The sequence below is a fragment of the Ornithodoros turicata genome, chromosome 1, assembly GCF_037126465.1.
Source record: "Ornithodoros turicata isolate Travis chromosome 1, ASM3712646v1, whole genome shotgun sequence".
NCBI lineage: Eukaryota > Metazoa > Arthropoda > Arachnida > Ixodida > Argasidae > Ornithodoros > Ornithodoros turicata.
This window is the reverse complement of record NC_088201.1, coordinates 30,730,941-30,758,872: the sequence shown is the minus strand read 5'-3', so window position 1 is coordinate 30,758,872 and position 27,932 is coordinate 30,730,941. Positions and strand designations below refer to the sequence as shown.

Genomic DNA, 27,932 nt, shown 5'->3' with positions numbered 1-27,932 from the left:
TTGCAACAGCATGCTGCTTGTTCAGCTTTTAGTTAGGTGTCTGCCTTCACAACCGAAGGACATTCAACACGTTCCCTCTCTGCCTACATATCTGGTCTTAACGGCATTATAGGTAAGCACTATTTAACACGAAATACGACAAACCTTTGTACTTGAAGGCAACCTTGAAGTACGAAGGAAGCCGAGAGATGAGTGCGGCACTTCCCTCATATTCAGAGTGATGTACCGACGTACGTGACGACTGTCATGATTTTTTGCGAGTTAGGTGTTTTATGCCCTCGACGTGCGTCGTCTGCTATTACGGCACTTTACGTCAAATTGCTCTAAAACGACACCGCTGTTCTGAATGAAACGTTTACATCTAAGCTTCGGTAATAATCACCGATAAAATTTCAGCCTATTTACGGAATCGATCGAACTGTACGAGACCGCCCCTTTAAAAGCGCAGAGCAAAACCCTAAAAGGAAATATGTTTTCGGTTGTGGTGGAATGTTCGGTCACTGCAAGGGGATTTTACGCGAGAAATATGGTCGTCGCGAATGTCTCGAGTGCAGTAAGCATCTGCGAGCATTTCTCCTGGTAAGATTTTTTGGCTGGTCCTGCGTACGGGCTCATGCTTAGTCGTGCGAAAATGAAAATTTGTGGCATAAAACTTAAAAATATACTTTACAGTGACGTTATTTTGATTGAGTGTACTGGTTATTATTTTGAGATGCGCAAGAACTCTGGATCACTTCAGTGTGTAGCCTTGCGTGTAGGATTTATTGTAGAAGATATAATGTCGTTCGGTGTTGACCCTGGGGATGAAAACCTAACGACGACACGGCAATATCGCATTATTGTACGATAAGAAATCAAACCAGCTTATGCACTGCTGATCACATGGAAGAATGCAGCTTGAGGTAGTAGCTCTGCGGCGAGTTCTCCAGAGAAGAGACATAGGGGAGACGGGTGAATTGTTGGTTTCGACCACGCTCTCTCAAGAAAGCACCAAGTTTGATGGGATGCTCAGATACCGGCATAAACAACTGATGAACATCCAGTTTGAAGCTATCTTTAATTCCGTCCATTCACGAAATCATATCACAACACTATCAAAAGCAGGGCTCCTCCATAGTGAGGTGCTCGAATGGCGGTCATATCCCAGGAGTAATAGAAAAAGAAAAGAAATAAAGGAAGGTGTCGCCAATTTACCGCGGGATATGACTTTGTGTTGGCCAGAAAACTGGCGATCAGCTTTTGCTATCTGAGTGGGACTTACTGTTTAAAATATAGCAATCGTGCAGCAACCAGACGCCACCTGGAAAGCGCAAAGAGAAAGATGAGGATTCCATGCAGCGACAGCCATTCCCGGCAGTGGCGCATCACTGTTCCTCTCTTCTGGCAGGTCGAGCACTTGGTCGTCAGCAAGCTCTGTCTTCATTCAGCAACAAACAAGACTCGCTATGTTCGTAGCATGCGTAGCTATGCGACGTTCCAACTGCGAACAAAGCGTTGAGAGAACTGAAAAAGACCGCCAAATATCGCGCGATGAAGAAAACGACGAAGACAGCGACGTAAGCGGAACAGCGAGCAAAAGACGCCAGTAGCGACGCGGCATTCCAAAAATCCCCTTCCAAGAACGCACGTTCCTTTGGAACGCAAGAACAGCCTCCATGTTTCCGTCCGAGGTATCCAAGAAGCTGTCGTTGTCCAACACATCCCCCAAAGACCAGTCGTTGCTTACGCTGAGGTTCCCAAAGAAACTGTGGAAAATCGTCAACGAGTGCAAGTCCGGAGCAATATCCTGGAGTTCGGACGGCAGTGCAGTGGTCATCGACTATACCAAGTTCCAGGTGGACTACCTCGACAACAGGCTGGATATCTTTAAGACGAGTAACATCACTAGTTTCATTCGACAACTGAACCTGTACGGTTTTCGAAAAGTGAGCCCGCACTACCGGGTCTCCGTCGGTAACCCCGAAAATGCGGACGTGCATATCTTTAGGAACGACTCCTTTATTCGTGGGAGGCCAGATTTACTACAGGGAGTTACGAGGAAGACGGGAGCCCTGCGTGCAAGGATGCTGCACCATAAGGATGATCCGACGCAGTCATCGTCGGGTAGGTCGCATCACGTTGGTATGGATGGCTCCAGGGTCATGCAATGTCAGGTGTGTAGCGTTTCATATCGACACGGTCATATGTGCTTCTATGGAGGTATCATGTTTGGGCTCTTTAAATGCGATTTATCTCCGTCATTCTAGCACAGAACCGTGCGCACGAGAAAAGAGAATGATGTACACAGTCAGGCACTTCGCTGCTGTTTAATACCAACATTTCTCATCATTATCAAAATCCTCGGAGTTGTGCTTACGCATTCCTTGACATCCTAACCTCTACCCCTTTGGAAGGCAAATAGGTCCAAGACGACTGACGCCTCTTAAGCAGCCAGTCTTAACGTATCATGTTAAGTCTTATGCGTATTAACTGTTAAATGTCAGTATATTCTATTCGGTATTCATTCGCTCTTCTTTCAGTTGTGCAGTATTGAGTCGCGACCTAATATGATGAATTGTCAGTTGCAGCGTTTCATGCAGCATTTGAAGTTGTTCAGACTATCTCAATTACGTTGCTCGTTTTGAAGTTACAACATTGCAGTGCCGAGGTGGTATGGTTGAAAAGAACTGCTAAAGCGGCCGGTATAGTGTGCCTAGTTTTGAGTGCACTCCTCAGAATGTGTGGTGCGTCAGGACTTCATATACACTATATGCATGTTTATGTGTGCATTATGTGACGATATCTGATATTTGAGTGGATATTTTCATCAATTTGCCATACAATGTCTGGCACCAGGTCGCAACATGCTAGAAGCGATAATTTATCCGCTGACGTAGGGCGGGTCTTCGTTGGCCTGTCACCTGGTGAACAACGCATTGTGAATAGCATGCACTATAGATATACAGATAGAGGGTGCGCCAGGAAAGTTGGTCATATTTCGAGGTTTGGGAGGTGTTGTTATGGTAACCCCCTTTGCTTTCCTGCACTCTTGGGTGAAAGCTAACGCCCACGTGGCAAAAACGTTCATCCTGTTAAATTGATGTTGGCTTTATGATCACGTGTTTTTGTGGAACTTCTTCTTTGCCCTTCGAATATACAGCGTGTGATATCACGTTTGGTGGTGGTGGTGGTGGTGGTTGGTAAAATAACAAGGGGAGGTTGAATTCGGTTTCTTGGCAAGGACAACATAAGGTCAGCTGGAAAGCGAATTACACATACTTGGACATAGAGGCATTGGGGTGCGAAAGACTCGCGTTTTGTGGGGGTGTGCAACAGAACCCCTGTATTTTTACAATGCTGTCTGTTCAGGCTACAATACCCCACAGATAACAAACCAGTACCGAATGAAAGCGGAATAGCAAAACGGTAAACGCAAGCCTTTCTCTGCTGCACCACAAAGACTGGGTTCACCGAGCATCGCCTTGCTCTCTTAGCCACTAACGTTCTGTGCAGTGGCTGATGTGCTTTGAAGCCGATACTGAATTATGTTTGTGTCAAGCGTAAACCTTCGTCTTTCTAGGGTCGTAACTTCTCTTCTCGCCACCGGCAAATGGCTCTACGCCATGCACTGGAAAAACAGCATGACGCTTTCTCGCGACTGGATCGTCATTCTACAACGGGTTCTTCGGGGAAGCCTTCAGTCAAGGGTGGGGCTTCTGAGCTAATGGAAGGTATACCGTGGTATTCTCAAGACTCAACCAGTGAGACTACATCGAGCGAGGACGATTACGAGTACAGCTACGACACCTACCGCGCCTCAGATGACGTCATTAAAGTGTCTAATAAAATCAAGCAGGAGCAAGTCCTTGAAAACGTTGAAGCTGAAGACTGTGAAAGCCTGCTGACCCCAAAGATACACAGCTGGACTGGAGGGGAGTGCGGTTTTAGCGTCGGAATAACTGAAGGCTTAGTACAACACCAGCACAGTCACAGCAGCAGCTGTCCGTCACCTACTTTGAGCGCTGCTGGCGACATGGGACAACTACTCGACCCGAGTAAATCTCCGAAGGTAGCACTTCAGCACGGTCGCGAGGGTGAACGCGTTCGTACACCTCCGCTGGAGGATTCCTTCACGCTGGAATCTGTTCTAAGTCGCATGGATAAATCACTCAGTGAAAAGATATACTGCATTCTGATGACGGAAGACAAGAAAGATGATTCCGTTGGTATGGCGAAGGAGATCATCGGAGCAGTGGGACCAGCACAGGCCACAAGGGTCAGGCCACCTGGAGAAAGAATTGCTGACGTTGTAGACAGCGCTCCCATGGCGATCCTTGCCAGCTGGGATGATGATGAGGCAACTGGTTCATCACAACTCAAGTCCGCTCCCGGTAGTGTACCGTTGTATTATGTCTAGGCTTCTGTTTTCGTTATGCACTCCATAGTTTTCCTTCCTTTTTTTCAACTTGTTAATCATCCTCAGCGGCGTTTTAACATAAGCCGGGTCGTATTTCAGACGAATTTACGGTGTAAATACATTCTACTCGTCTTTTTAGATCCATTTACATCACTGGATGCTCCTATGAAAAGGAGGAGGGTAGCCTACAGGTTTCCGGTTTGAATTTTAGGTAGCTTTGGTTGTTTTGTTCTTGCGTGGTTTTCAGTTCATCTGCGATGTGATGTTGGTTCTGTTTAAACGAGTCTCTATACAGTGGACATGACGTGCAACATGTAGGAGTCTAATGTTAATAAAAATGGTTTATGGGCTGGCTTTTGTTTACATCTACAGCATCTCTCAATCCGTTACGGCTCATTTTCCCGTACTGATTATTCCTATACGGAAGGATGAACATTCGTTTTTTTTAGCAGAATTCGGATAATTTTTCACGTACCACTGAAGAAACTTGTGTAGTCAATGATACTATGTTGCTTCATTTATCTGCTCCCTGCCATGACCAGCGAAGCAACAACCTTGCTATAACGCTTGCATGCAGTCTGAAAATTCGTTTCAAGGTTTATTTCTGGGCACGTCTGTGTTCTCTAAATTCATTTCCAAACTTTCTCCAGTGTCGAGTAGTCAAATGCCTCCTTCGGAAGCTCTGCAGGAGTTGTCTGCTACATACCGTATACGACTATCACCAAACACAAGCACCTGCAAGAAGATAACGAAAGGCGCTGCAATTCAGTTTCCTTTTCTCGAAAGCTTGTATATCTCTAATTCGTATTGCTTACATTTCATTGTATTTCACGTCAGATCAGGCAGGTTAATTAGTCCCATCGACCTCAGGCGAACATATGATGGTAATTGGCGGTAAAACGAATTATTTTGGCCGAGTAAATTATCTGCAAAGAAATGGAAATACATACGTGGAATACACGGAAAATGCGCTCGCTTAAACGACGTGACGTAGTCATTGAGTCAGCCAATCACGACCCTGCTACGACAGCCGCAGTCGTGGGGACAAGCCGCCATAAGCCGCATGGGCAACCACTGGTAGCCACAGAAAGCCTCGTGTCTCCGGCAATCGGTTGAAAATGTCCACGTAGCGAAGCTGTTGTGTCAACACCACCTATAGACACTAGAGTCTTCTATGTGGTGTTGGTTGTGTCCGGGTGAAAAAGGAGGACAACGAAGTGTGGAGCAAGAAGTTGCCCATCGCTCAGGCTTGCCTATCATGGCGGAAGAAGTTGCTGCTGTTTTGGCACACGCGTTTCTGGAATAAAGTAAGCATGGTTTCTGGGTCGCGGATCGACTATTTCCCCAGCATATAACCACCACCGACAGCCGTTGAGTACGCAGCCTGCAATGAACATACATCAGCCGCCACATTTCCTTCCCTCGCCTGAGAAACTTGCTCTACCTGGGACCGAATGGTTCATACTCTTCGAAACGTACCTGTACGCTTGCGGTGGAGATGCATTCGACAGCCAACGCAAAATTGGAATTCTGCTCAGCTGCCTGGGTATGGAGGGGCAGAAGCAATTTGGGCAACTTCCTCAAGTGCGACCTGAGGATTCTGGCGCTGAGCATTTTTCAACTGCATCTGCTTCAGTTGCTAGCACAGCTCTGGTGGAGGAGACTTACGACGCAGCCGTTGCGAAACTAAGATTTCGCTTCATGGCATCTGTTAACAGGACAGTCCAGCATAGCTCGGCATTTCGGGCTTTCGAAACTCACGATCACAATCATCTGATAAGGCGTGAGTTCGAGCCCTGCTATAAAATCACGTGAAGGTCGACATGGCGTATCGGTGAGCTTGATAATGCCGCATATTAATGCACTCACCAGATAACATCATACTTGTAAACAGAGCAGGTGTGACGTTATCTGATGAGTGCGCTAATATGCGGCATGATCGAACTCACCGATATGCCATGTCGACCTTCACGTGAGTTCGTAGCAAGGCCCGAACTCACGCCTTATCAGACGATTGTGATCGTGAGAATCGAGGCCCGAAATGCCGAACTATGCGCGTCCAGCGATATAAATTGCGGTCCCGTTCCCAATTTGCTGAAGATTACGTTGCAGCGCTAAGAGACGTTGCATCATCATGCAGCTTCGGTACGCTCACTGATCAGCTAATTTGCGACCAAGTAGTGGAGAAGACTTCAAGGAAGGATATCAGGGATCGTCTCTTGTTGGAACCGGATCTCGCATTAGATGAGGCTATGGTTACCGCCAAGCAAGTGGAACAAACTCTGCAAGAATCAGTCGTATTGTCGAGCGAAATTGTAAAGCTCACATGGTGTCGGCGATACGCCGTTCAAAGAACAGCACGCCTGCTAGACGACGCATGTGTTTTCGATGCGGTGGTTCAAAACACATGGCTAACAACTCTTCTTGCCCGGCAAGGAACAAAAGGGACTTTACGCGTCTGTCTGTCAAGGTACAACCTGTGATCGGAAGTCGGTACACCATGTCGACGACTCTGTTCTGAATGTGTCGTCTACAAAGAAGTCGTCCTTCTTCTGCGATCTACACATCGACGGCAAGCCTTTACGACTGCTCGTGGACAGTGGTTCCTCGGTTTTTTACTGCCGCTACCTCTTTATAAGAGGCAATTCAAAAAAAATTCAAAAAAAATCCTCTGAGGACTGCAGACGCCTCCCTTACGATCCCCGTAGAAGGTATGTTTGGGGTACCGGTAACGTTTGGCAACCGTGCTGCTGCTTGGTCTTTCTACGTTACAAGGACCGATACAGTGATCCTTGGAATGTACATTCTTCGCTCGTTGGATATGACGCACCACACAGCAGAGGGTCGTTGCTACGGAGTTACAGGTACAGAGTCACGGTATGCTGATGATTTTACGGAGAAGTTCCCCAATTTATTTCCTGAAACTCTGGGATGCGTTTGAGGATTATCCCACAAAGTGACAATAAAGTCGTCTGTCAGTCCAGTCCAGCAGAAGTTCAGATGCCTTCCTCTGGAGGCTCGCGAAAAAGTTTGTGCAGAGCTGCGCAAACTGGAGGAAGCAGACATCATTGAAATAATCGATACATCCGAATGGGTTTCACCGATCGTTGTGGTGGAAGAAAACTGTTGAACTGCGACTCTGCGTTGACCTCCGAAGACCCAACGAAGCGATTGTGGCGGACAGTCATCCACTTCCCCACCCGGAAGATTTCTTCCACAGTCTTGGAGGGACACAATACTTGTCGAAATTGGACGTCTCATCTGCTTACCATCACCTCGATTTAGATGAAGGAAGCCGGAACCTACATACCTTCATTACGCATGATGGCCTCTTGCGCTACAAGAGGGTTTGCTTTGGCCTTGCATCTGCTGCCGTAGCATTTCAAAAGGTGTTTTCAATCGTTCTGGATGGTTGTGCTGGCGTACTTCATTATCTCGATGGCATTCTTGTTTTTGCACCTGCAAAGGAGGAACATGATCGCAACCTCTCGAGTGTTCTGCGTCGCCTAGGCGTCTGAATAAAAAAAAAAAAGTGCGTCTTTCGGGACGAAGAGACAAGTTTCTTGGGGCATATTCTGACTCGCGGCAGCATGAGACCAGAACAAAGTTCAAAATTCAAGCTATCGTTGAAACCCCAGTCCCGGAAGATATCACTGCGTTACGGTCATTTCTGGGCATGGCCGCCTATTGTCTCAAGTTCATCTCGCACTTCGCTAGAAAGGTTGAGCGCCCCTACGCAAGTTGCTGCGTAAAGGCGTTTCTTTTGTCAGGGGTACGGAACAAGAGAGTGCTTTCTCCAGGGTAAAGCACGTCATCAATGACTGGGTTCGGCTCACGTTTGACTCCTCTCTCCGCACAATAGTTGACGCGTCTAATTGCGGCCTAGGTGCCGTATTGCAACAAATGCACCCTGAGTGCCTTCGCACGCTTTCTTCCACTGAGGCCGGCTACTCAACAGGAGAGAAGGAAGCTTTAGCCTGCCTCTGGGATTGTGAAAGATGGCACACGTTTCTGTTCAGTCGGCGCTTCACCTTGTGCACGGACCATCAAACCTTGATTGCATACTGTCCACCCAGGGTAGTGGTCGCCAAACCATAAGAGTTGCTCGATGGGCTACTACAACACCGTTTCAAGGTCGTAACACCTTCGCGTCTGCGAAAGCGGGTCATCGATCTCGGCCAGGGATCTCAATCTGGAATAGTCCGTACTAAATAGCGGATTTGGCAGAGGTACTGGTGGCTCAGGCTTGATAAGCAGGTTGAGGAACATGCGCGTGATTGTCTGATCTGTCGGAGTACGGGCAAGACCACTGCTGCCCACCCAGCCCCCTTCAGCCAGTTACTTTTCCTGCTGGACCATGGAGGCAGATAGGCATCGATGTAGTAGGACCCTTCAACGCCTTGACATTAAGATATCGTTTCGCCGTCTCCATGGTAGACTCCTCCTCCAAATGGCCTGAGGTGAAGACTGCATCGACGGCATCATAGAGTTTCTCAAAGCGTCTGTTCGTACGGGAAGGGTACCCGGAAGTCATCGTCTCTATCATGGTCCTCAATTTCAATCTCACATATTCAAGAATTTTCTTCAAGACAGGAATACATCTACGTCACACCTCTGTGTATCATCCTCAAGCTAATGGACAGACAGATCGAACGGTTTAATAGGGTGTTAACCCGTTAACTGTTTGCTCAACAATTTTGTTGATGATGTTCAAAACCGGCGTTCTCTGAGGAGGAGAGAGATTGAAGAGTGCCGACACCTACATATTACTTCTGAAACAATGTTCTGTTGTTTGACTAAGTATCGTGACGATAGGTGTCACGGGTGGCATCTAAAAAAGAAGACTACGATCGCGCGCCAAAAGTTGCGGCGCTTTGGATATGGCGGGCTACACAGTAAATCATTTTACACCTTTATTTGCTCAAACAAAGTGTATTCTTATAAAAACACCCTTTTCTATTCCACAAAGAGTGCAAAAAGTGCATTACTAAAGGTGTAATATCGACATACACCACGTCTTATCCAATGTGGATCATTAAGGGTGTAAAGTGGGGTGTTGAAACAGGTGTTTTCCGTCGAATGCACCTTTTTTACACCCATTTGAATTGGGAGTATGGTGTTAAAAATGGTGTTTTATTTCGTGAGAGAAAAATTATGCTGGTTTCACAGCTCCGCTCAGCAAGCAATCACATTATAGACGATAACCTGAGTTAAAAACACAGTATTTGACAGGGAGGGATGTTAGAAATTTAGCTTATACCTTTGACTCGTTGCAAGCGTGGGTGTTAATTGCAAAAACACATTCCCGCCACCGTTACAAACGTTTCCCGCCACACCACATGTAACGAACGTGCCCCAACAAATTTTATTTCAGTATATGATACATCCGACACGCCAATATAGGCTACTGAGGGTGCCCCAGGTCTCTTTATGCCTCTGCACTCACGTTGGTCCCACAGTGTTAACAAGCTAACGAGGCGTGCCTGCGACGCATTGCACTCCGGTTTAGGTTCTACGGTGGAACCACGGCTGGAAGTCTACCGCGTTCGCGGTGCTGCTTGCCATAGAAGCAAGAACGTCGAACTGTGTGTCTCGGCCAGTGGTGTCGGTATGCTGCCGCGGAAGCTCCTATTACACTATTTGCGAGGGAATATTCGCTAGCAAACAAAACAACAACTTTATTTGCGACCTTGGAGAGTGGGGAGTTTCATCGCCACAGGCGATACTCTACCCCATTGCTGGATACCCCATACCTAGCAAATCTACCCCATCGCTAGCAAATAATTCCATCATAAAAGGTGTTTTCAATAGAATACTCTTCTTTTAAGGGTGTTTTTGTTTTTAAACACCCATTATAACAGTGTTTTATTTGGAATACACTTAACTAAAGGGTGCATTAGAAAACACCCATCATTTGAGTGTAAAGGCAACACCAAAAAGGTGTGCGCCATGGGACAAGCCATTTACACCAAAAAAGTGTAAAAAAGTTTACTGTGTATACTTTGGAGAACGAGCGTCTTTGTGCAGAGCATTTCCGCCGACAGAGATCAGGCAATGCATCCAAACTTTTTTTGGTAATAATATGGCCCTTGTAGAACGTACAGAAAAAAAAATCATCTCTCTTGTTTTATTGGGCTCTCTGCTAACACACATTTCCGAACTCTACAAAATTGTCGAGGTGCCAGTTCAGGGGTAATACAGTGAGTGAGAATTACATAGCTTCGGTGGAAGCTTCATGTTGTTATTAGCTGTTTCTAAGGGTTGGTGGCATTGATTACCAGTCTATCAACGTACTTCGGACCAGTTGAGCTCACTGACATCCGATTTGTATAAATTTTCACAATTTCCACAAATTTGTGGAAATTTCTAAACGGAGTGTTGGAGCGACCTGGCGCTTGTATTTCTACACTTTTATGACTTGTTGAAGCTTCATAAATGCATTAAAAAAATTATTTGACCATGCGTTCTATTTGCGCCAGTTAAAGGGTTAAAGGGAGACTCCGCACCAAAAACGTGTTCAGGTGCGACATCTATCAGTATCGTATGATATTTCAGTGAATACAATTTCTTATCCCCAAGTGGCACATATAGATAGAAAAATAATATTTTCCTTTGGGCGATTAGGCGCTCCTCCACGGAAAAGCAGTCCAACAACACTGGACTTCACCTCACCGGTATTCCTCGCGTATGTCTTTTGAAGGTTTTGCTTCTCATTTCCGAAGAATGTATTGAACTTATTTACAAAGCCATTATAATAGTTTCGGATTGCCCCGGAGTTTCCCTTTAAGGGACTAGATTTAGACAATTTTTGTGTCCCGTGGTAACGTTCATCAGGACCTAGAATTCCTGGGTGTATATCGCAGTATCACAGTAAATTTATTTACACCCCTCTGAGTGTAAAATGAGTGTTAGATAACTCACACCCTTTTGAGTGTAAATGCTACACCCCAATGATGGGTGTAACAGGTGTGTCACATATTGCACCCAAAAGAAGGGTGTTTATTGGGTGTATTGACCCAAAAAAATGGCAGGTTCTAAAAAAAAAAAAAAGGCTTGCTCCCAAAATGCACGGAACACTAGTTGCACTGCAACCTGCATTTGCAAGTGTGAGCATCTTAGCTATCTAGACTCTTAGAGCTATTTTTTTTATTTCCGTGTTAGCGCCGGGAAGCAACTGTGGCTATGAGCGGCGTACAGACGTGAACAGATGGAGAGAGGACAACAGGAAGGACTGGGCGACAGGAGGGGTTAGTGTGCGTCCTGGGCCGACTTCAGGGGGAACTGTGCCGACATTCGTCGGGAAAGTCTTCGGAAAACCCAGAGAAACCCTGAGACAACACAACCGGTGACAGGATTGGAACCCGTGTCACCTCCGAGTCTCGGCGTGGAAAGCGTATACCAGCATATGCCACGGGAGCTGGTCTCTTAGAGCTTAGCTAGCTGTGCACTCCAAGAGCTTAGAAGAGCTTAGCGAGCTATGCAAGTGCTTCCGCTTGAACCTATTATGGAAGCCTGAGTTAGCATTCATTATATCACATGTACGCTCTTCTCGCATGAACACTGCACAAGTACATTTATGTACTTTATATATATATATATTTCATTCTCGTGGTCAACCGCCCTCCTAAACTTCTAATCTATATATATATATATGCGAAGAAAAAGGTAGAATGGATCCGAGATTACAAACAGAAAATACAAGGTGGGCAGGTCGACACTGCAACAGCAGCCTGCCTTCGACATTTGCAAGCCCTGTTGAAGGTTGCTGCTGTCGGAACGTCGACTTCCCCCGTAATCTGTAATAAACTCCCCTTGTTTTTTCCTAGCTGTTCGTAATCTGGGGCTCTTTCTACTTTTTTTTTTCGTATATTAATTTCACAATCACCCACACTAGTTAGCCCTTTTCTTACATACATATATATATATTTTAATTTCGTGGTCACCCGCAACAGTTAACCTTTCAGCCAGGGGTGAAGCCCCTGTCACCTCTTTTCAAGGTTTGTCCTGGTGAAGGCAGCGCTGACTGCCGAAACGTCGACTCCTAACTGTAACTGTAAATCTATTTCTAGTACTTCCCATTTAGTTTTTTTAAATGTAATAAAAGTAGCAATTGTTTTTAATCATTATACGGCTTCCCAAGTCTCTTCATTACTTGTAGTCTGTATCTTTTTCGTGTCCATCTCTACTAAGTTATCCGCACACACACACACTCTTACAAACATTATTACAATTAAAAAGAAAACTACACGAGCTTTCAACATTGTGCGGCATACACCCCTTTTGCACTGATATGAGTGTTCCAAAATAACATGGTGTGTAACATAAGTGTGATCGGGGTGTATGGGTACATTGCACCCCTTTTACACCAACACGGGTGCTTAGTGGAGTGTAGTATAAGTGTAATTCGGGTGTGTCCCCTTTCACCCTTTTCACATCAGGAAGGGCGTAAAAAATTTTACTGTGATACTCCTCATGCGGCCACACAGTTATCCCCTGCAGAACTTCTACATGGCCGGCGTATGAGGGCTCGTCTTGACGTTCTTGGAGTTGCACGAGGGAGATATTATGGAGAAAATGGGTCATTTGAGGCAAGGTATCGTGGACTACCAACGCCGCTCCAAGGAGAAGCTTGATCAACGGAAGAAGGTTCGAGAGTCAATTTTCCGCGGAGGAGACTTCGTCCGAATCAAGCTTGCTACAAATCAACCAAAAGGCACCCCTACCTTTAGTGCACCGACACAAATACAGCGTCAGGTTGGGCCGGCGACCTACCAGCACCTGTAATGCTTCACGGCTCTCCGCCAGCTATTTGAAGACAACAAACGTAGCGGTAGAAACGCTAAGTCGTAACGGTCAGGACCCTTTCGTTGTTCCGCAGCGTCCTCGACGTAATAGGCGTCTTCCGCAGCGATACGCTCCGTAATATTCTCTCGGTTTATTTCTTTCTTTCTTTTCTTTTTGATGAGTGGGAGTATGTTGTGTCCGGGTGAAAAAGAGGACAACGAAGTGTGGAGGAAGAAGTTGATGTTTTTTTACACGCGCCATTTTCTGACATAAAGTAAGCATGGTTTCTGGACGCGGATCGAACTCTTTTCTCAGGAAATCACAGGAGGAGTATGAGTTTCTTTATTTGGGTGGCTTTGGTACTGCGCAGATATTATGGTACCTCAATACTAGCTATGGTACTCTCAATGTCGCACAGAGGGCGCTAGTGGCACCCTAGCAGCAGAGCCGTATATTAAAAGGGAGTCTGGCCATTGGGAGGAGTCACAAAAAGAGGCTCGACCTGTCAATCACAGTCTCGCTCCTCTGATTGGTTTGCTTTTTACCAAGGGGGTCGCCATGACACCATACTGCCACCCAAAATGGCGTCGAAAGCCAGCATAGTGAAGCGGGGATTTCGTGACAAATTTTTTTCACAGACTACTCTGATTTTACACTGCAAATGCACATTGTCATATACGTTTCTCGGAAATCAGTTTCAACTTACGCTCATCCGTCGATATCTAATCGAAAATAATACGTTTTGTCGCCGATGTTAGGCCTAGTGAACACGGCGATCGCGGCGATCACAACGAAATCATAACAAAAACGGCACTGTGTTGTACAATCTTATATTTAATTGCTGGATTTCATGGATATAAACATTCTTGCCTTTTATATTCCAAGTCTTCATGTAGATTTGTTTAAAAATCATTCCGACGACAGAATGTGTCCCAGCAGGTGGATCTGCCGGCAGCGGTGCAACGACGGAAGCAGACGACAACTCCCGACGTGCCTTACGCTTCCTAGGTGGCGCTCATCAAATTTGCACCAAAAATCCACTAGTTCTGCGGGTTGCGAGAAGTATCCATTTCAATCCCATCCAATCCACTTGCCACCCAAAATGGCGCTGCCCATGTTGGATAGGGGGACAAATAGTGAGGATAGGTTGATTGATAGCGCCCCATATTTCAAGACTTCATTGGTCAGAAAGCTGAAAAAGTGGGTGGAGCTTCAGGTATAGGCATGACCCATTAATGGCCAGACTCCCTTTTAATATACGGCTCTGCCTAACAGCAGAGCCGTATATTAAAAGGGAGTCTGGCCATTGGGAGGAGTCACAAAAAGAGGCTCGACCTGTCAATCACAGTTTCGTTCCTCTGATTGGTTTGCTTTTTACCAAGGGGATCGCCATGACACCATACTGCCACCCAAACTGGCGACGAAAACAAACACAGTGAAGCGGGGATTTCGTGACAACAAATTTTCACAGACTAACCTGATTTTACGCTGCAAATGTACATCCTAATATAAATTTCTTGGAAATCAGTTTCAACTTATGCTCATCCATCGATATCCAACTGAAAATAATACGTTTTGTCGCCGGCGTTAGGCCTAGTGAACACGGCGATCACAACGAAAACATAACAAAAACAGCGCTGTGCTGTACAATCTTATATTTAACTGCTGGATTTCATGGATATGAATACTCTTGTCTCTTATATTCCAACTATTCATGTAGATTTGATTAAAAATCCTACCGACAACAGAGTGTGTCCCAGCAGGTGGTTCTGCCGGCAACGGTACAACGACGGAAGCAGACGACAATTGCCGACGTGCCTTACGCTCCCTAGGTGGCGCTCATCAAAATTGGCACCAAAAATCCACCAATTTTGCAGATTGCGAGAGCTATCCATTTCAATCCCATCCAATCCACTTGCCACCCAAAATGGCGCTGCCCATGTTGGATAAGGGGGCAAATAGTGAGGATAGGCTGATTGATAGCGCCCCATATTTCAAGACTTCATTGGTCGGAAAGCTGAAAAAGTGGGCGGAGCTTCAGGTATAGGCATGACCCATTAATGGCCAGACTCCCTTTTAATATACGGCTCTGCCTAGCAGATATCTGCGTTCCCTTCACCTTGCGCGCTTTTTCGATCATAATGCATCGCGCACCCTGGAGCCAAGCCCCTCTTTTGAAAAGGCAGTTTGGAGCCAGCTTGTAGAGTCGCCACCAGTCCTGATAACATGTCATCCAGAAGGGAAATGTTGGTCATTGAAAATCTGAACTGTCTGATGAAATTCTTTATCCATACAGAGTAGGCATTATAGTCACCCGGCGTCTCAATGCTGCATGCTGCTTGAACGTTCTTAGACGTATCTTGATTTATTTCCTTCTTGGTTTTCGACGTTCGGTGCTCGCAATCGATGTTTCATGGCTCCAGAGGTCTATAAATGTGTAATATAAATTTTCGTGGCAACAATACTAGGTCCTTACGTCATCAGATGCGTCGCGCTGGGACGCGAATAGGGGATCAAAAGATGAAGGCTGTAATTCGACAAAGACTGACTAAAATGGATGAATTTGAAAATAGGAAGCTGGGAAAGCCTAGGTCGGCAATTTTTGTCCAGTTCTTCCGTCTGTGTGGAACGTTTTTGTGTTTCGGTGTATAGCAAGTAGAGAATACGCGTCTTGTGCATGAGAGCGTGAGCATGAAAAAGAGCTCGCTGAGTGACTTAAAAACGTGTAAAATGAATCAATGAAACTTCCGCAGATATTTTACAGAATGCGGTTTATTTTGCAGTGAGCAGTGGGATAAACATTTTGCAGACTGCATGCACCTCTACTGGCATCTTGCATTTGTAACGCAGGATTTACCTTGATGGAATATGCTAACTGAAACACGGATATCTGTACACTGGAAAGTATGACGAGTACACAGAACATTTCCGAGACAGTGGCAGATAAGATGAGGGGACGACGAGCTCCACTGTCAGTCCGCGTGCCAAGTCACGCGCTGTGCAGTCCCATTTCAGCGCGCTCATCTCTACTGTATGTAGTACATCACGTTGACGACATGAGGTGTTGCACCGACACTCAAGGGCATTTCAGGGCAGTCAAGCGCTACATATGCAAGTATTCGCATCCAATACACATCCATCCAATGCAGTAGATCTAAATTGAAAATATATGAAGCAGGTGGCCGCACCGGCGCGACCTTACGTCACCATTTTCCTCTTATCTACCGCCCTCTCTATAAAAATATGCATGCGGTGCAGAAGCCGTTGAAAAGAGAAATGTAAAGATTAGACATGCAGCTTCAAAATGCGCGGCAAAAGACACGGTACAGCATGGAGAAAAACAGTCACTGCGCTGTCTTTTTGGTTGGTATACACAGCAACACAGACAGAATAGCCGCAGTTAGTTCTGTCGAATAAGCATAGAGCAGCAACAAATGAGAGCTCCTCATATTTAGACGTCATTATGGGGCGTGACCGCGTCTCACGGGTGCTGCCGCGCATCGCTAGTTTTTTCGGGACGTTTTTCTAAGGCCGGTTTCACACTAACGTTTTTCTCGTCCGTGTTTTTCGTACAGCATTAGGCCCATTTCGCACTACCGTATTTGTCGTCCGTTTGCTTCAAAAATAGAACCTAAGGGCAATTGAGCCCCGTAGGTTCCAATGGGTAGGTAATTGCTTTGAATTCAGACAATTGAATTGAATTGAATTGAATTCAGTTCAGTTCAAACAATTGAAACAATTACTTTCCATTATAGGGAATGATGTTTGGGGAAAGGTTAGCCTGCTCTGGTTTGGCGGCTGGATACTGCACCAAGGGAGGAAGAAAGGGAGGGATGAAAGATTGAGAGGGGAAGACGATGATGGTACAGGAGAGGGAGGGGGTGTGCAGTAGAGCTCTGCACGGGCCGACTTTTCCGGGCCCGACGAGGCCCGGACGCATCGAATAATTGTCCGACCCGGCCAGGGCCTTCCAATTTTTATGCAGCCCGGCCCGGCCCGGTGGCCCAGTGAGCACAACTCGGTTCGGCTCGGTGACTCAGCGAATTGAGCCCGGCGTAGCATTTCCAGTTATGCGTTTCTAGCGCTTATTAAACAAATTTATAGGTGCATTCATAAGAAGGGAAGACAAGGCCACAAACACTTAACACACCGCAACTGCACGAGACCAAATTAAATCCAGAACGACCAGCTCCCGTGGCATAGTGGTTACGATGTTTGCTTTCCACGCCGAGACTGGGAGGTGACACGGGTTCGAATCCTGTCACCGGCTGTGCCGTCTGAGGTTTTCCCTGGGTTTTCCGAAGACTTTCCAGACGAATGTCGGCACAGTTCCCCCTGAACGCATACTAACCCCCACTCCTTCCTGCTGTCCTCTCTCCATCTGTCCACGTCTGTACGCCGCTCATAGCCACAGTTGCTTCGCGGCGCTAACACGGAATTTAAAAAGAAATCCAGAAAGCATGCGGGCAGGCGCGTTATCGTTACAGTACAAGCTTTTGTGGAGGTAGAGGATGTTGCCGGCAAACTCCTTCTCACAATCCCTACTCCTCTCACTAAGCTTTGCGAACGTGATTGTGAAAAATGTGAGGAGTCAGGAGCAATGTGAAGTGGCTTTGAGGCTCGAATCATACGCACAATGCAGTGTCATTTGCTTGCTTTTGCAAATATATGCGCAGGAATGACGCAAGCATGTGATGATATTAAATAATAGTCCTCCGTCGTGTGGCATTAGCTGCGTGACCCGGCTGAGCTAGACTCTCGGAAGCATGTTTGTCGGCGCGGACCCGGCCCGGCCCCTGGCGTATTTTGTCACACAGCCAATAAGGGCCAGGTCGTGGGCCCGGGCCCGTGCAGAATCTCTAGTGTGCAGTCCCTCTTTCTCTGGGATTCGTGTAGTCTAAGAGAGGAGGGTTACCCACCACAGAAAACATGCGAGCATCCCACAGTAGCCTTCATTTGGATGCTCCCTGTACCACGGTAACCGCCAGTAGGACTGGCGAAGTTACCCCATCCGAATTAAGGAGGGCTTCGTGGAATCCTAAATGCCACTTCGTTGCACTCGTTCTCCCGCCTTTTTGTTGTCTGCATAAAAATCCTTCCTCACTTAAGACTGCAAAGGCGCTCTCTCGCGAGAAATTAATCTTTCATCTTCGCATTTTTCCCTATAAAGCCAGACTCGGAGGAGCCAGCCCACCTGCCATCGACCTTCCCAGCCCGGCCTGAAAATGGGGTCGTCCCATTCTCCTCTCCCTACCCTACGCGTCGTCTTCGGAGTTGCGGGCGCTTCCTTTTTTCCCCCACTCTGCTCGCTGTAGTTTGTAGGGAACGCAGGTTCGAGTGAAGTGCGCGCTGGCTTAGCTAAAAAAACATCCAAACAAACCGTTTGCACATCGAAAGACGTATCGCGCAGTGTAAATCCTGTCTTAAACATCGACGGAAAATCGACGATTGTTGTGATAAGTGTTTGTTACGACTTTTTTTTTATGTAGAACTCTGTGTGCCGGATCTTGCTCTTATTTTGTGCCGTGAAATGGTGATACACATGTGACTCGAGGAAGCGACCACGACTGACGGGATTCGCATAAAAGGTGGAGCATGCTTTCTTAAGACGTCAATTTTGGAATGGGTCTCACAACTCTGCGCGTTTCTCGAAACATTATGCTGACTTGAATCAAATCGATGCATATCTTATTAATCCAGTCTACCGAAGTATGACAGATCTCCGGTTAAAATTAACGATGAAGAGCTTGTATCGTTGCGAGAAGGGGATATGCAAAGTTAAAATAGGCGGAGAGGTTGGTCGCGGTTATGAAGACCTGCTTATGAGAGACGGATGCTTTCCTACTGTATCGTGTACAGGTACGTAGGTATTATAGTGACAACCGAATAAACGCTTATCCGAACATGTTCGTCAAAATTAATGAAAGAAACGGGTAATATATTTTCCGTCCCAGGATTAGGCGGTCGGACAATGCTGAGCGAAGCGCTCGCGCCGTCCACTTTGCGAAGGAGCTCAACATGTTGCTTTCGGCTGCCCTCCCGAAGCTTTGCAGTGGAGTTGGAAATCCCCGCAATATTTCGCTTTCCTTTTTATATCGGCGGCGACCAGTATAGTAGCAATCCGTAAGAAGGGAGTGACTTTTTCGGGTTAAATGCCTTTCTCAGATTTGGGGGTAAAAATCGGGCGCTATTTTTAAATCTGTAATTCGGGGAGAAATCGGGCGATAATGGTGCTTTCGGGTGTTATCGGGTGTTTTTGTTTCTCCTCTTGTCTATTAAGTCCTTTCCTAATCTCTCTTTTTTGTTTTTTTGCGGGATCGTGACCTTTTAGGGGTAACCCCCAAGGCATAGACTGTGTTGACACACATGGGTGTATTGCTGGGAACGTAAGTGACCCATTCTTACATGTGTTACACGTGGCGACCTTTGTTCGTCTTCAGTGAAAACATCACTTGAGGATTTCATAGTGACTGGAATTCGCGGAGAAATCGAGTTTAACCCGAATTGGTCGGAGGTCAGTTCTGGTGGGAGTAACCAGGCGGAATCGGGTTTAACCCGAAAAAGTCACTCCCTATCCTTAAGTGTGTGTCAGTTATTCGATAGGTGAGGCCGTATATTTTGTACTTTGCTTTGCAACCAATAATCGTCACTTAAGCATCACAGGTCTTTTTTATTAGAGGAGACATCGAGGGTTTCGTATGTGTAAGTTCCAGTTTTCCATCCAGTCCAGTGTTTCATCCTGCGTTCGGCAATTAAATGCCATCACTCTTGAAACACACAGAATGCACGCAATATCTCAGGCAGTGTACTGGCTTCCCGAGCAAGCAAGGTGTACTTCACCACTGTTCTCGACGATGACAATTATGGATGCAGTTGTCTCGCGACGTACAGCCACGAATTATCCATTATAAGTATCTTATACGGGATTACGAAACGCAAGTTTTCACGAGTGAGTGATGACAATATCACGAATATCTATCAATAAGGGCACAACGGTCATTTGAAGCGCAACAGTCTGCCTCGTGCACCCGTGCGATATTACAAAAGCGAATTGTGGGAAGAGCGTTTCGCGAGCTGCTAGAGGAAGAAAGCTCCCTGTATTTGCTTCTTTGTGAAGTTTTCGACTCTGCGCGCAACGGGAGCCGCGCGATGTACCAGCCAGCTCAGTTCAGAAATACATGAGCGCACCCTGTATCTGGCCTCGAACACAGGCAAGGTGATAACTTCGACTATATAATGAGTTGTCTAACATCCTTCTTAGGCCCACGTGGCTTTGATAATAGCGAAGTCGTCGAAACACGAAGAAATTGAATGTGTATATACATACGGGCACCACCATCTTTCCTGCGACAAGTGCAGTCCAAATCTCAAGCGTTGTGAAGATAGGACATGGCTGCAGTGGAAATGTGAACCACAGCTGGCGTTGCCGCATAACACTATCGAGCACAATTAAGTGGAGTATAATTCTACATTCGCATACGTGCAGAACATCTCACAGTATCGAGCCGCGCGTCGTCCCCAAGGGAGTTACCCGTTGCGCTAATCACCTCCCTCTACAAACAGGAAACGTAGTTCAATGAATGTGTACTGAAAGGCATTGCGTGAACAGCATACGAGCTGATAGGTAGTTCAGGGTTCGTTTTAACGCGGAATACGTTTGCGGTAAATGTGATCTCGTCAATAGCGTAACGCAAAAAGCCGTCATGGAAGTGTCCCAAAAAGCGACATTGCGATAAACTGCCATTTCTGGCCTGCCGCTTGATGCAGCCTCGTGAAACCTTATACGCTGAATGATCCTGCCTTTCGCATATTTAATCGTCATTGATATCGTTGAGTTATTGTGTACGCCACGTCGCTTTATGTAGCATCTACAGTATCATCGTCACTCCAGGTCATAGTCACGATTTATTTGTTGTTGTTGTCGTCGTCCCAATGGGGTGACAATCACGGGACTAGTCATAAGCGATAGATATATAGTAATCCGTTGACTACCAGGGTCATAGAGTTCTAGGTATAGCTATACTGAAGTTACAATGAAAAATGTCGATGCAGGTCTCACGTGCTTCCGCCTTAGAGAGATACGGCGCTACCGCGCTGGTGAACTCTAGTGGAGGGTCCAGACAGGGGGGTGGTTGGGCGATCGCCCCCCCCCCAAATTATCAAGTTAAACAGTAGGTTTTCCCACATAGACATTGCCACACTCTCGTTTATGAAACCGAAAACGCATCCACGTATGACGTTTTTGTTAGGTCTGTCCAAAGCACTGCAAAAGTTTCTTTTCGTGTCATAGGCTCCAGACAACAATCTGGAAAGGTATGTCAAAGTCGTACCGAACACCCCCCGATCCGATAGTACCGATACCGATCGTAGCCTCTGCGGTCCTTTTTCGAAAGTAATTAATTCGTTTTTGATGACAATAGCAAAGCGAAACCGAAATGCGGAGAGGCGAAACCGGAGCGCCCTATACCGACATCATCTAGAAACAAAGCCTGAACGACGTGACGTAACGATTACTAGTCCGCCAATCACGGCAGTGCTTCGGTGGCCGTAGCTATGTAGACGAGCCACCATGAACCGCATTGGCAGCCACTTGTCCTGTCACAGAAAGCATGTGTTTGAAATTGTCTGCGGCGATTGGCTGATATGCCGACTAAAAAGGGCCACGTGCGAAGGAGTGAGAGGAGGCATTGAGCAGGACTTGTGTTTCTGCGCAGGATACCATGACGTCACACTGCAGAGGCGTCTGTTTGGAGTCCTGCACACTTCCATGTGTTTTGAGGAAAACAAAAGGACGCGCGAGGTAGTCGCCGTTTCCGTCGTGTGGCGAAATCTGTTGCTACAACAACTCATGCAACATATTGACCCGGCCATTATGGTGTCGATTTGAAAGCGATAGGAACGAACACAGTATGTTTAGAAAAAGGTTATTTGCTTCCAAAACACGGGCAGGACAAAAGAAGCAGTGCTGGTAAAAGCCAGCCGGTGATGTGGAGCCCAATGTTGCTTTCAGAAACCCCTTGCTCCACAGACGCGGCACGCCCCGCTTTGTAATAAATTGTTGGAATAAAACCAGCGCAGCTTTCGAAGGAGATGTCTCGCGCACATGTTCCTGACAGCCGAAAGGTTACAGATACGCCACACCATTTGTCGTGATTTTGTGTCGGAGTCCCACAGTAGCCGTGAAACACCACTCCGCAAAGTTTTCGTCGAATATGATGTGGGTTCGAGTCCTACAGCTGGCTAACCTTTTCAGTGACTCTCTTCTTTCAAAGTTTTCGTCTTTGGCTGCGGCGGATTGCGGGAGAAACAACAAACCCGTTCTTGCACAAAAACAAAGAATCGACCTGCAGCGCGCGCGAGAGAGGTCTTTGATGGTGACGGCGCTCTCGAAACCCTTCAACTCCTTCAGCAATCCCGTAAGAGAATGACTGGGGTTGACGTCACACCGTGAGGGACCCGGGGGCACCGTGGAGCAGACTTGTACACGTTACTCAAAAAAGGTAATTGATTACAATTACTGTTACTACTGCGCGAAAAGTAATTCTTTACCGTTACAAATTACTTCATCAAAAATGTAATACGTTACCGATTAACAATGTAACGCGTTACTTTTCCCTTTACTTTTAAGTTGTGGGCCATAAGCAAAGCCAACAAGCCTGCAGTGTGCAAAGATGCAGCTCTTGTTGCAAATTCTAATGAGACACCAACATACATGATAAGTGAAATTCACAAATACATTTGAAAGCAACATACAAAACACATACACAGATTTATATACACATTTAAAACAGCATCGAAACATCCGCTTCGTTTTGTTACTATTGTTATGTTCAGCCCGCACAATTAATCAATACAGTCACCTGTTTTACTGTTGCTCCAGTAGGTCGCGGTTTTAAGGGATTATCATATTACTGTGGCGTGCATGGAACACGTGTGGACTAGAGACGGCCGACTTCTGCGTCATTGCTTCAGTCGAACTCGTGGTGGAACAGAAGAACAGATTGGCTTGCTGAAAATGGTTGCCATTGCTGACAGAAGGTTAAAAAAGTAATCGATTACTCAGTAATTGATTACCGAAAATTGTAATCAGATTACTTGGAAAATTACTTGCTCACAAAATTAATTGATTACGTTAAAAAATTACTGAAAAAGTAATTGATTACGTTAAAAAATTACTGAAAAAGTAATTGATTACTAGTAACGCAATTACTAGTAACGCGTTACGTACAACTCTGCCGTGGAGGGACCCGATGGGAGTGTCAACCGAGTGGCTCGCTAACGGCTCGCTAGAGCTCCTATACGTCACAGTATGCTCTTTACGTCACGTCGACAGATACAGTTGCGTTTCCAAGGTCAGGCTGCTCCACACAAAGCTGATTTTTTGGGGGTTAAATTGAATTGAATTGCACAAAGATAAGACAACGTTCAGTTAAAATATCTTACTTGGTGGCTCCTGATAGACTGCGTCATTAATTACGCGGGATTTCGTATCATTCTAAATGTAATTTCACTCCTTTTTGTACTTCACTGATAAAACACTCGCTAGCACACCTATGCATCTAAGCTTTCAGCACATTGTGCTGCTGGGGTGGAAGGACGTGTTCCGAAGCATAACAATGATACATGTTTCTGCTTGTAGGGGGTAACGAAGCCCTCATGAGACAGCATGTCGGAAGCCTACGAATCGCGGATGCGTGCGAAATTACGCAGTAACGAAAAGATAGGAACATAAAAGACGGATGAGTGAAACAAAGAACATTCGTAATACGTAATCTCCGGCGTGGCAGCTTGCTGGATATTACGAACAAAGAGCTGGGAAACAAAGAGATGAATTCCCATCCTCATGCGTCTGCCCCGCCAACCGATGTAAAGCAAAACGAACAGAGTTCTTCGGTTGATTACACGGGGATTGAGGAAACCCTTAAAATGGCTATCGTGGTTTCACCGCTATTTTAGGAGCACCTCAACACCGACGACGCAATCGCTCCACAATCAATAATGGTTTACCATGCAAGAGTCCTTTTTGAAACGAGTTACTGAGAGGGTTTCTGGCTCATATTCTCTGCTCTCCAGATCCAATTACGTTTTTCCTGTACTCTTTGTTTAGAAAGCACCTATGACAGTACACTGATTTCACAACAATGATTAGCTGAAAAAAGTTGAACATTATATTCGGGCGTGCGACAGAACCTTAACAAGGTAGATAAACTCAGGGTTTCCGGTTTTCGGAGTATATTTTTGGCATATCCGGATGGTACTTGATGAGCGGACTGCCTGCCTAGACTACTTTTCGGAGTTTATTCTTTTCCGAAAACGGAGTTTATTTTTCGCAACTGAGTTGTCATCCGAAATTCGAGGGAAACGCTATGCGTCTGTGAAACAGCGTAATCACAAAAAGAATGAGAAGCTGTTTTGCAATAGCGCTTCCTGTAATGCGGCAGAACTCGCAGACTAGGACATCTAACACAATCATCTAGTGGGTGAACATCGCGAAATCCCGATATTCCTTGACATATAGTAGCAAGGCAGCTTTCCCTTGTGTCCCACCTTATTATCTGCGTTGCAACAGCTAGCTACCCCTTTAAGAAGGCTATTCCTATAGTCGTATGTGCTTCCTTGTTTAATGTGAGGAGAAGGACGAAGCATGATTCAGAGAAAAGAAAATCATAGGCGTTGGACATTCTCCGAAGTATAGACTTGGGAAATAGTCGACATGACCTCATGCATTCACATCGATTAGAGTCATTAAACAGGGTACCCTACAGTCACTATATAAGAAGTGTGACTGTAGGGTACCCTATTCAGTGACGCCAATGTCGAGATGCCCTTAGGCAAGGATGTGGTTACACGGATGCTTCCCGCATTGTTGATTGAGATTGCTGCACAGCGGATTTGGGTCAAGAGGGCCACCCTTCCTTGTCGTGGCGAGTGGTAATCCGCAACGCCAGGCAATCTCCGCACAAAAGGAAACGAAAGGAAACGCGTGGATTTTCTTGCTGAGCTCTCGGTTACTGGAACTTCCCAAGAGTGGAGTTTTTCGGCTACGTCCGAATTGCTCGAAATTTTACCGGCGCATGTTTTTCGGATTTTTTTTCGGAGAAATCCGAAGTTCAAACCAGCGGCATGGCTGAGCGGGTTAAAGCGCCGCGCTCGTTGGTGGTCGTGCTGAAGAATGGGAGGTGGTGGGCTCGAATCCTACCATCGGCTGTGGTGTCCGAGGTTTTCCCTGGGTTTTCAAAAGACTTTCCAGACGAATGTCGGCACAGTTCCCCCCTGAAGTCGGCCCAGGACGCATACTAACCCCCCGTCCCCCACTCCTTCCTGGTGACCTCTCTCCATCTATCCACATCGGTACGCCGCCCATAGCCACAGTTGCTTCGCGGCGTTAAGACGGAATCAAAAGAAAAATGGTAATGAATTCAAACGATTGTTGTGATGACGATTGCTGGTAGTCAAGAGATCCATCCTTGAGTAAACACAAATTCATTTCGACAATGACATCGCCCCATATTTTCTACACTGTCCTCGCACTTCCCCATAGCAGAGTATAGGTGCGTTCATGTCTCCAACAGTTAGGAAAGGAATCCTACCACCGGCTGTGCTGTCTGAGGTTTTCCCTGGGTTTTCCGAGGACTTGCCAGACGAATGTCGGCACAGTTTCCCCTGAAGTCGGCCCAGGACGCTTACTAACCCCTGTCTCCCACTCTTTCCTGGTGTCCTCTCTTCATCTGTCCACATCGGTACGGCGCTCATAGCCACAGTTGCTTCGCGGCGCTAACACGGAACTAAAAAGAAGGTTAGGAAAAGCGACTGTAGAAGATGAAATATATTGGTTATGCCACGATATCCCAGATCTCAAAATTTACGATAACAAAATCCCAAATTGCAGTATATAGCAAAGCTTATATCGGTGAAGTCTGAGAATGACCGTGTGACCTAACTTTGCACCTCACATGGTAGATGGGAGTCAGTAACAGGGCAGTATTCAAATTCACTAATCCCTGCTTGATACACCTGGACACCCTCGGGCAGAAATATATTACACCCACTAATTCTCAAGACGCCCTTGACGTACACTTGAGTGCAAAGTGCCTTTTACGTATGCCTCTTGTGGTCTGCCGCGTCGCTGGGATGTCCTATGAAGTGATGGTAGCAATCCTTTCGAAGCAAGAAATTGCTGGACCTCAGGTAGAGACGTGACAGCAGTAAATCGCCCCGATCGGGTGGAGTGGGCTGCTTCAACCGTGGGGAAACCACCGGCATCAGTGCGCTGCCCTTCCGTGGCTTTCGTGCAGCGTCAGCACACGTTGCTGGTGGAAGTTGATGGCATCACGTATTTCTAGGTGGCTAGTTGGCGTCGGAGGTAAAATAATCTGTTCGTCAGCACTTCGCGGGTGGCACTGCAGAATTTTCTACCACTCGAAAAATGGGGTTGACTGGATGCATGATGGAAATGTTTAGTATAATATACGAAAAACTCGAGGGGGATCCAATCGTTGCGACACCACCTTTCTACATTCCACACTTTTGTCTGACATGGAAAAGAAAGCCGTGGGTTCCATCAGAAATCAGGCGACAAAAGCAGAACTTGGTAATTTTTAAAAGCCACAGGATCCTGTATTCGTGAAAAGTACGCAATTCATTAGGGAACGCAACAAACTAACTATACAAAGCGGACAAAAAGTTTTATCTCGAACACATTGGGTACCGTAAAATAAATCCCGCTGTACTATGGAAAACAAACGAACTATACTATTAAATAAAGCAGAGGAGGACATACCCACAAGAACTCGCGATTGCGGGTATAAATTACAAAAGCCAAGACCTGGCAATTTAACCAACGTTCTCTTAACACTGGCAAGTAAACGTTGTTCTAATCCCCACGGGGGTGGGGAGGTAGTTCAACAGCGGAACAGCTAAAATAACACGAAAAACAAAAACACGTAGGACAGGTAGATCTCTACGTCGACTGTATTTATCGCCCGGGAAGACGTTGACCCGATTGTGGAAGAACATTGCCTGGAACTTCCTTATGACTCACTAAACCTCCAAAGCTTCAGGCACCACCACCACTGGTGTAGGAAGAGATTAGGGAGAGACTTGAAATTTCAGAACGTTATTACAGTGACCTGCGCTTGCGACAACAAAGGCCGACGGCACGGGGGGCTTCACTTGGGGCAGAACATCTGAAAGATAAGTTAATCTCTGCCGGAAAAGTAATGAATTACTGAGTAATCGATTAATCCAAAAAGTAATTGATTACTCGAAAAATTACTTTCACAGTAAAGTAACTGATTACTCGAAAAATTACTCAAAAAAGTAATTGATTACAAGTAACGCAATTACTAGTAACGCGTAACGCACAAGTCTGAGTAAGTTACATCATGTGGAAATATATCCCTACCACGACGCACGAGGATTGATGTCTCACAAGGATGGATCTTGGGGGCCTATTGTTGTTAGTAGTCTGCACGAATAATATGCTAGCTACTAAATATAGCAACTATTGCTATAGTTACTAAATATAAACTTACTAGCAATACACATAAAACTATATGATATTCCCTTCGCAAAGTAGAATAGAATGTTACGTAAACCCCTCTTGTGTAATTACCTCAATAGGGCACAAAAGCTAACATTTTTAGCTGTCCCGACAAAATATTTCTGGAACGCGCGCATAGGAATGTTGTGCATCGACTTTGCCGTTGGTGGCAGCAGCAGATTTAGAGTGTCTCTCGTTTGTCATAAGGAT

The 27,932-nt window shown here is 46.1% G+C and overlaps 3 protein-coding genes across 4 annotated transcripts in view; 2 read left to right on the top strand and 1 right to left on the bottom strand.

Moving 5' to 3' along the window:
* Nucleotides 1-27,932, top strand: part of LOC135377855 (uncharacterized) — a 250,025-nt gene that overhangs the window by 59,039 nt on the left and 163,054 nt on the right. The window lies entirely within an intron of this gene.
* The window catches only part of LOC135377854 (PH domain leucine-rich repeat-containing protein phosphatase 2-like), a 95,467-nt gene that overhangs the window by 57,244 nt on the left and 10,291 nt on the right, over nt 1-27,932 (bottom strand). The window contains exon 1 of one of the 2 annotated variants that reach the window (XM_064610565.1): nt 5,876-6,087. The exons of the other annotated variant lie outside the window; for it this stretch is intronic. The gene's annotated coding sequence lies outside the window, so the exon portion shown is untranslated. Of the gene's footprint in view, nt 1-5,875; nt 6,088-27,932 lie in introns of those variants that run through there. 2 annotated transcript variants of the gene reach the window in all.
* Nucleotides 1,344-4,746, top strand: LOC135377856 (heat shock transcription factor, X-linked member 4-like). The gene is made up of 2 exons (XM_064610569.1): nt 1,344-2,153; nt 3,560-4,746. The coding sequence occupies exons 1-2, from the start codon at nt 1,656-1,658 to the stop codon at nt 4,394-4,396; spliced, it is 1,335 nt and encodes a 444-aa protein (XP_064466639.1). The 5' UTR covers nt 1,344-1,655; the 3' UTR covers nt 4,397-4,746.

Coding starts and splice junctions, on each gene's coding strand:
- LOC135377856 (XM_064610569.1), top strand. CDS start 1,656: ATGTTTCCGTCCGAGGTATCCAAGAAGCTGTCGTTGTCCAACACATCC. Junction 2,154..3,559: donor CCAGGGTCATGCAATGTCAG/GTGTGTAGCGTT, acceptor TCGTCTTTCTAG/GGTCGTAACTTCTCTTCTCG.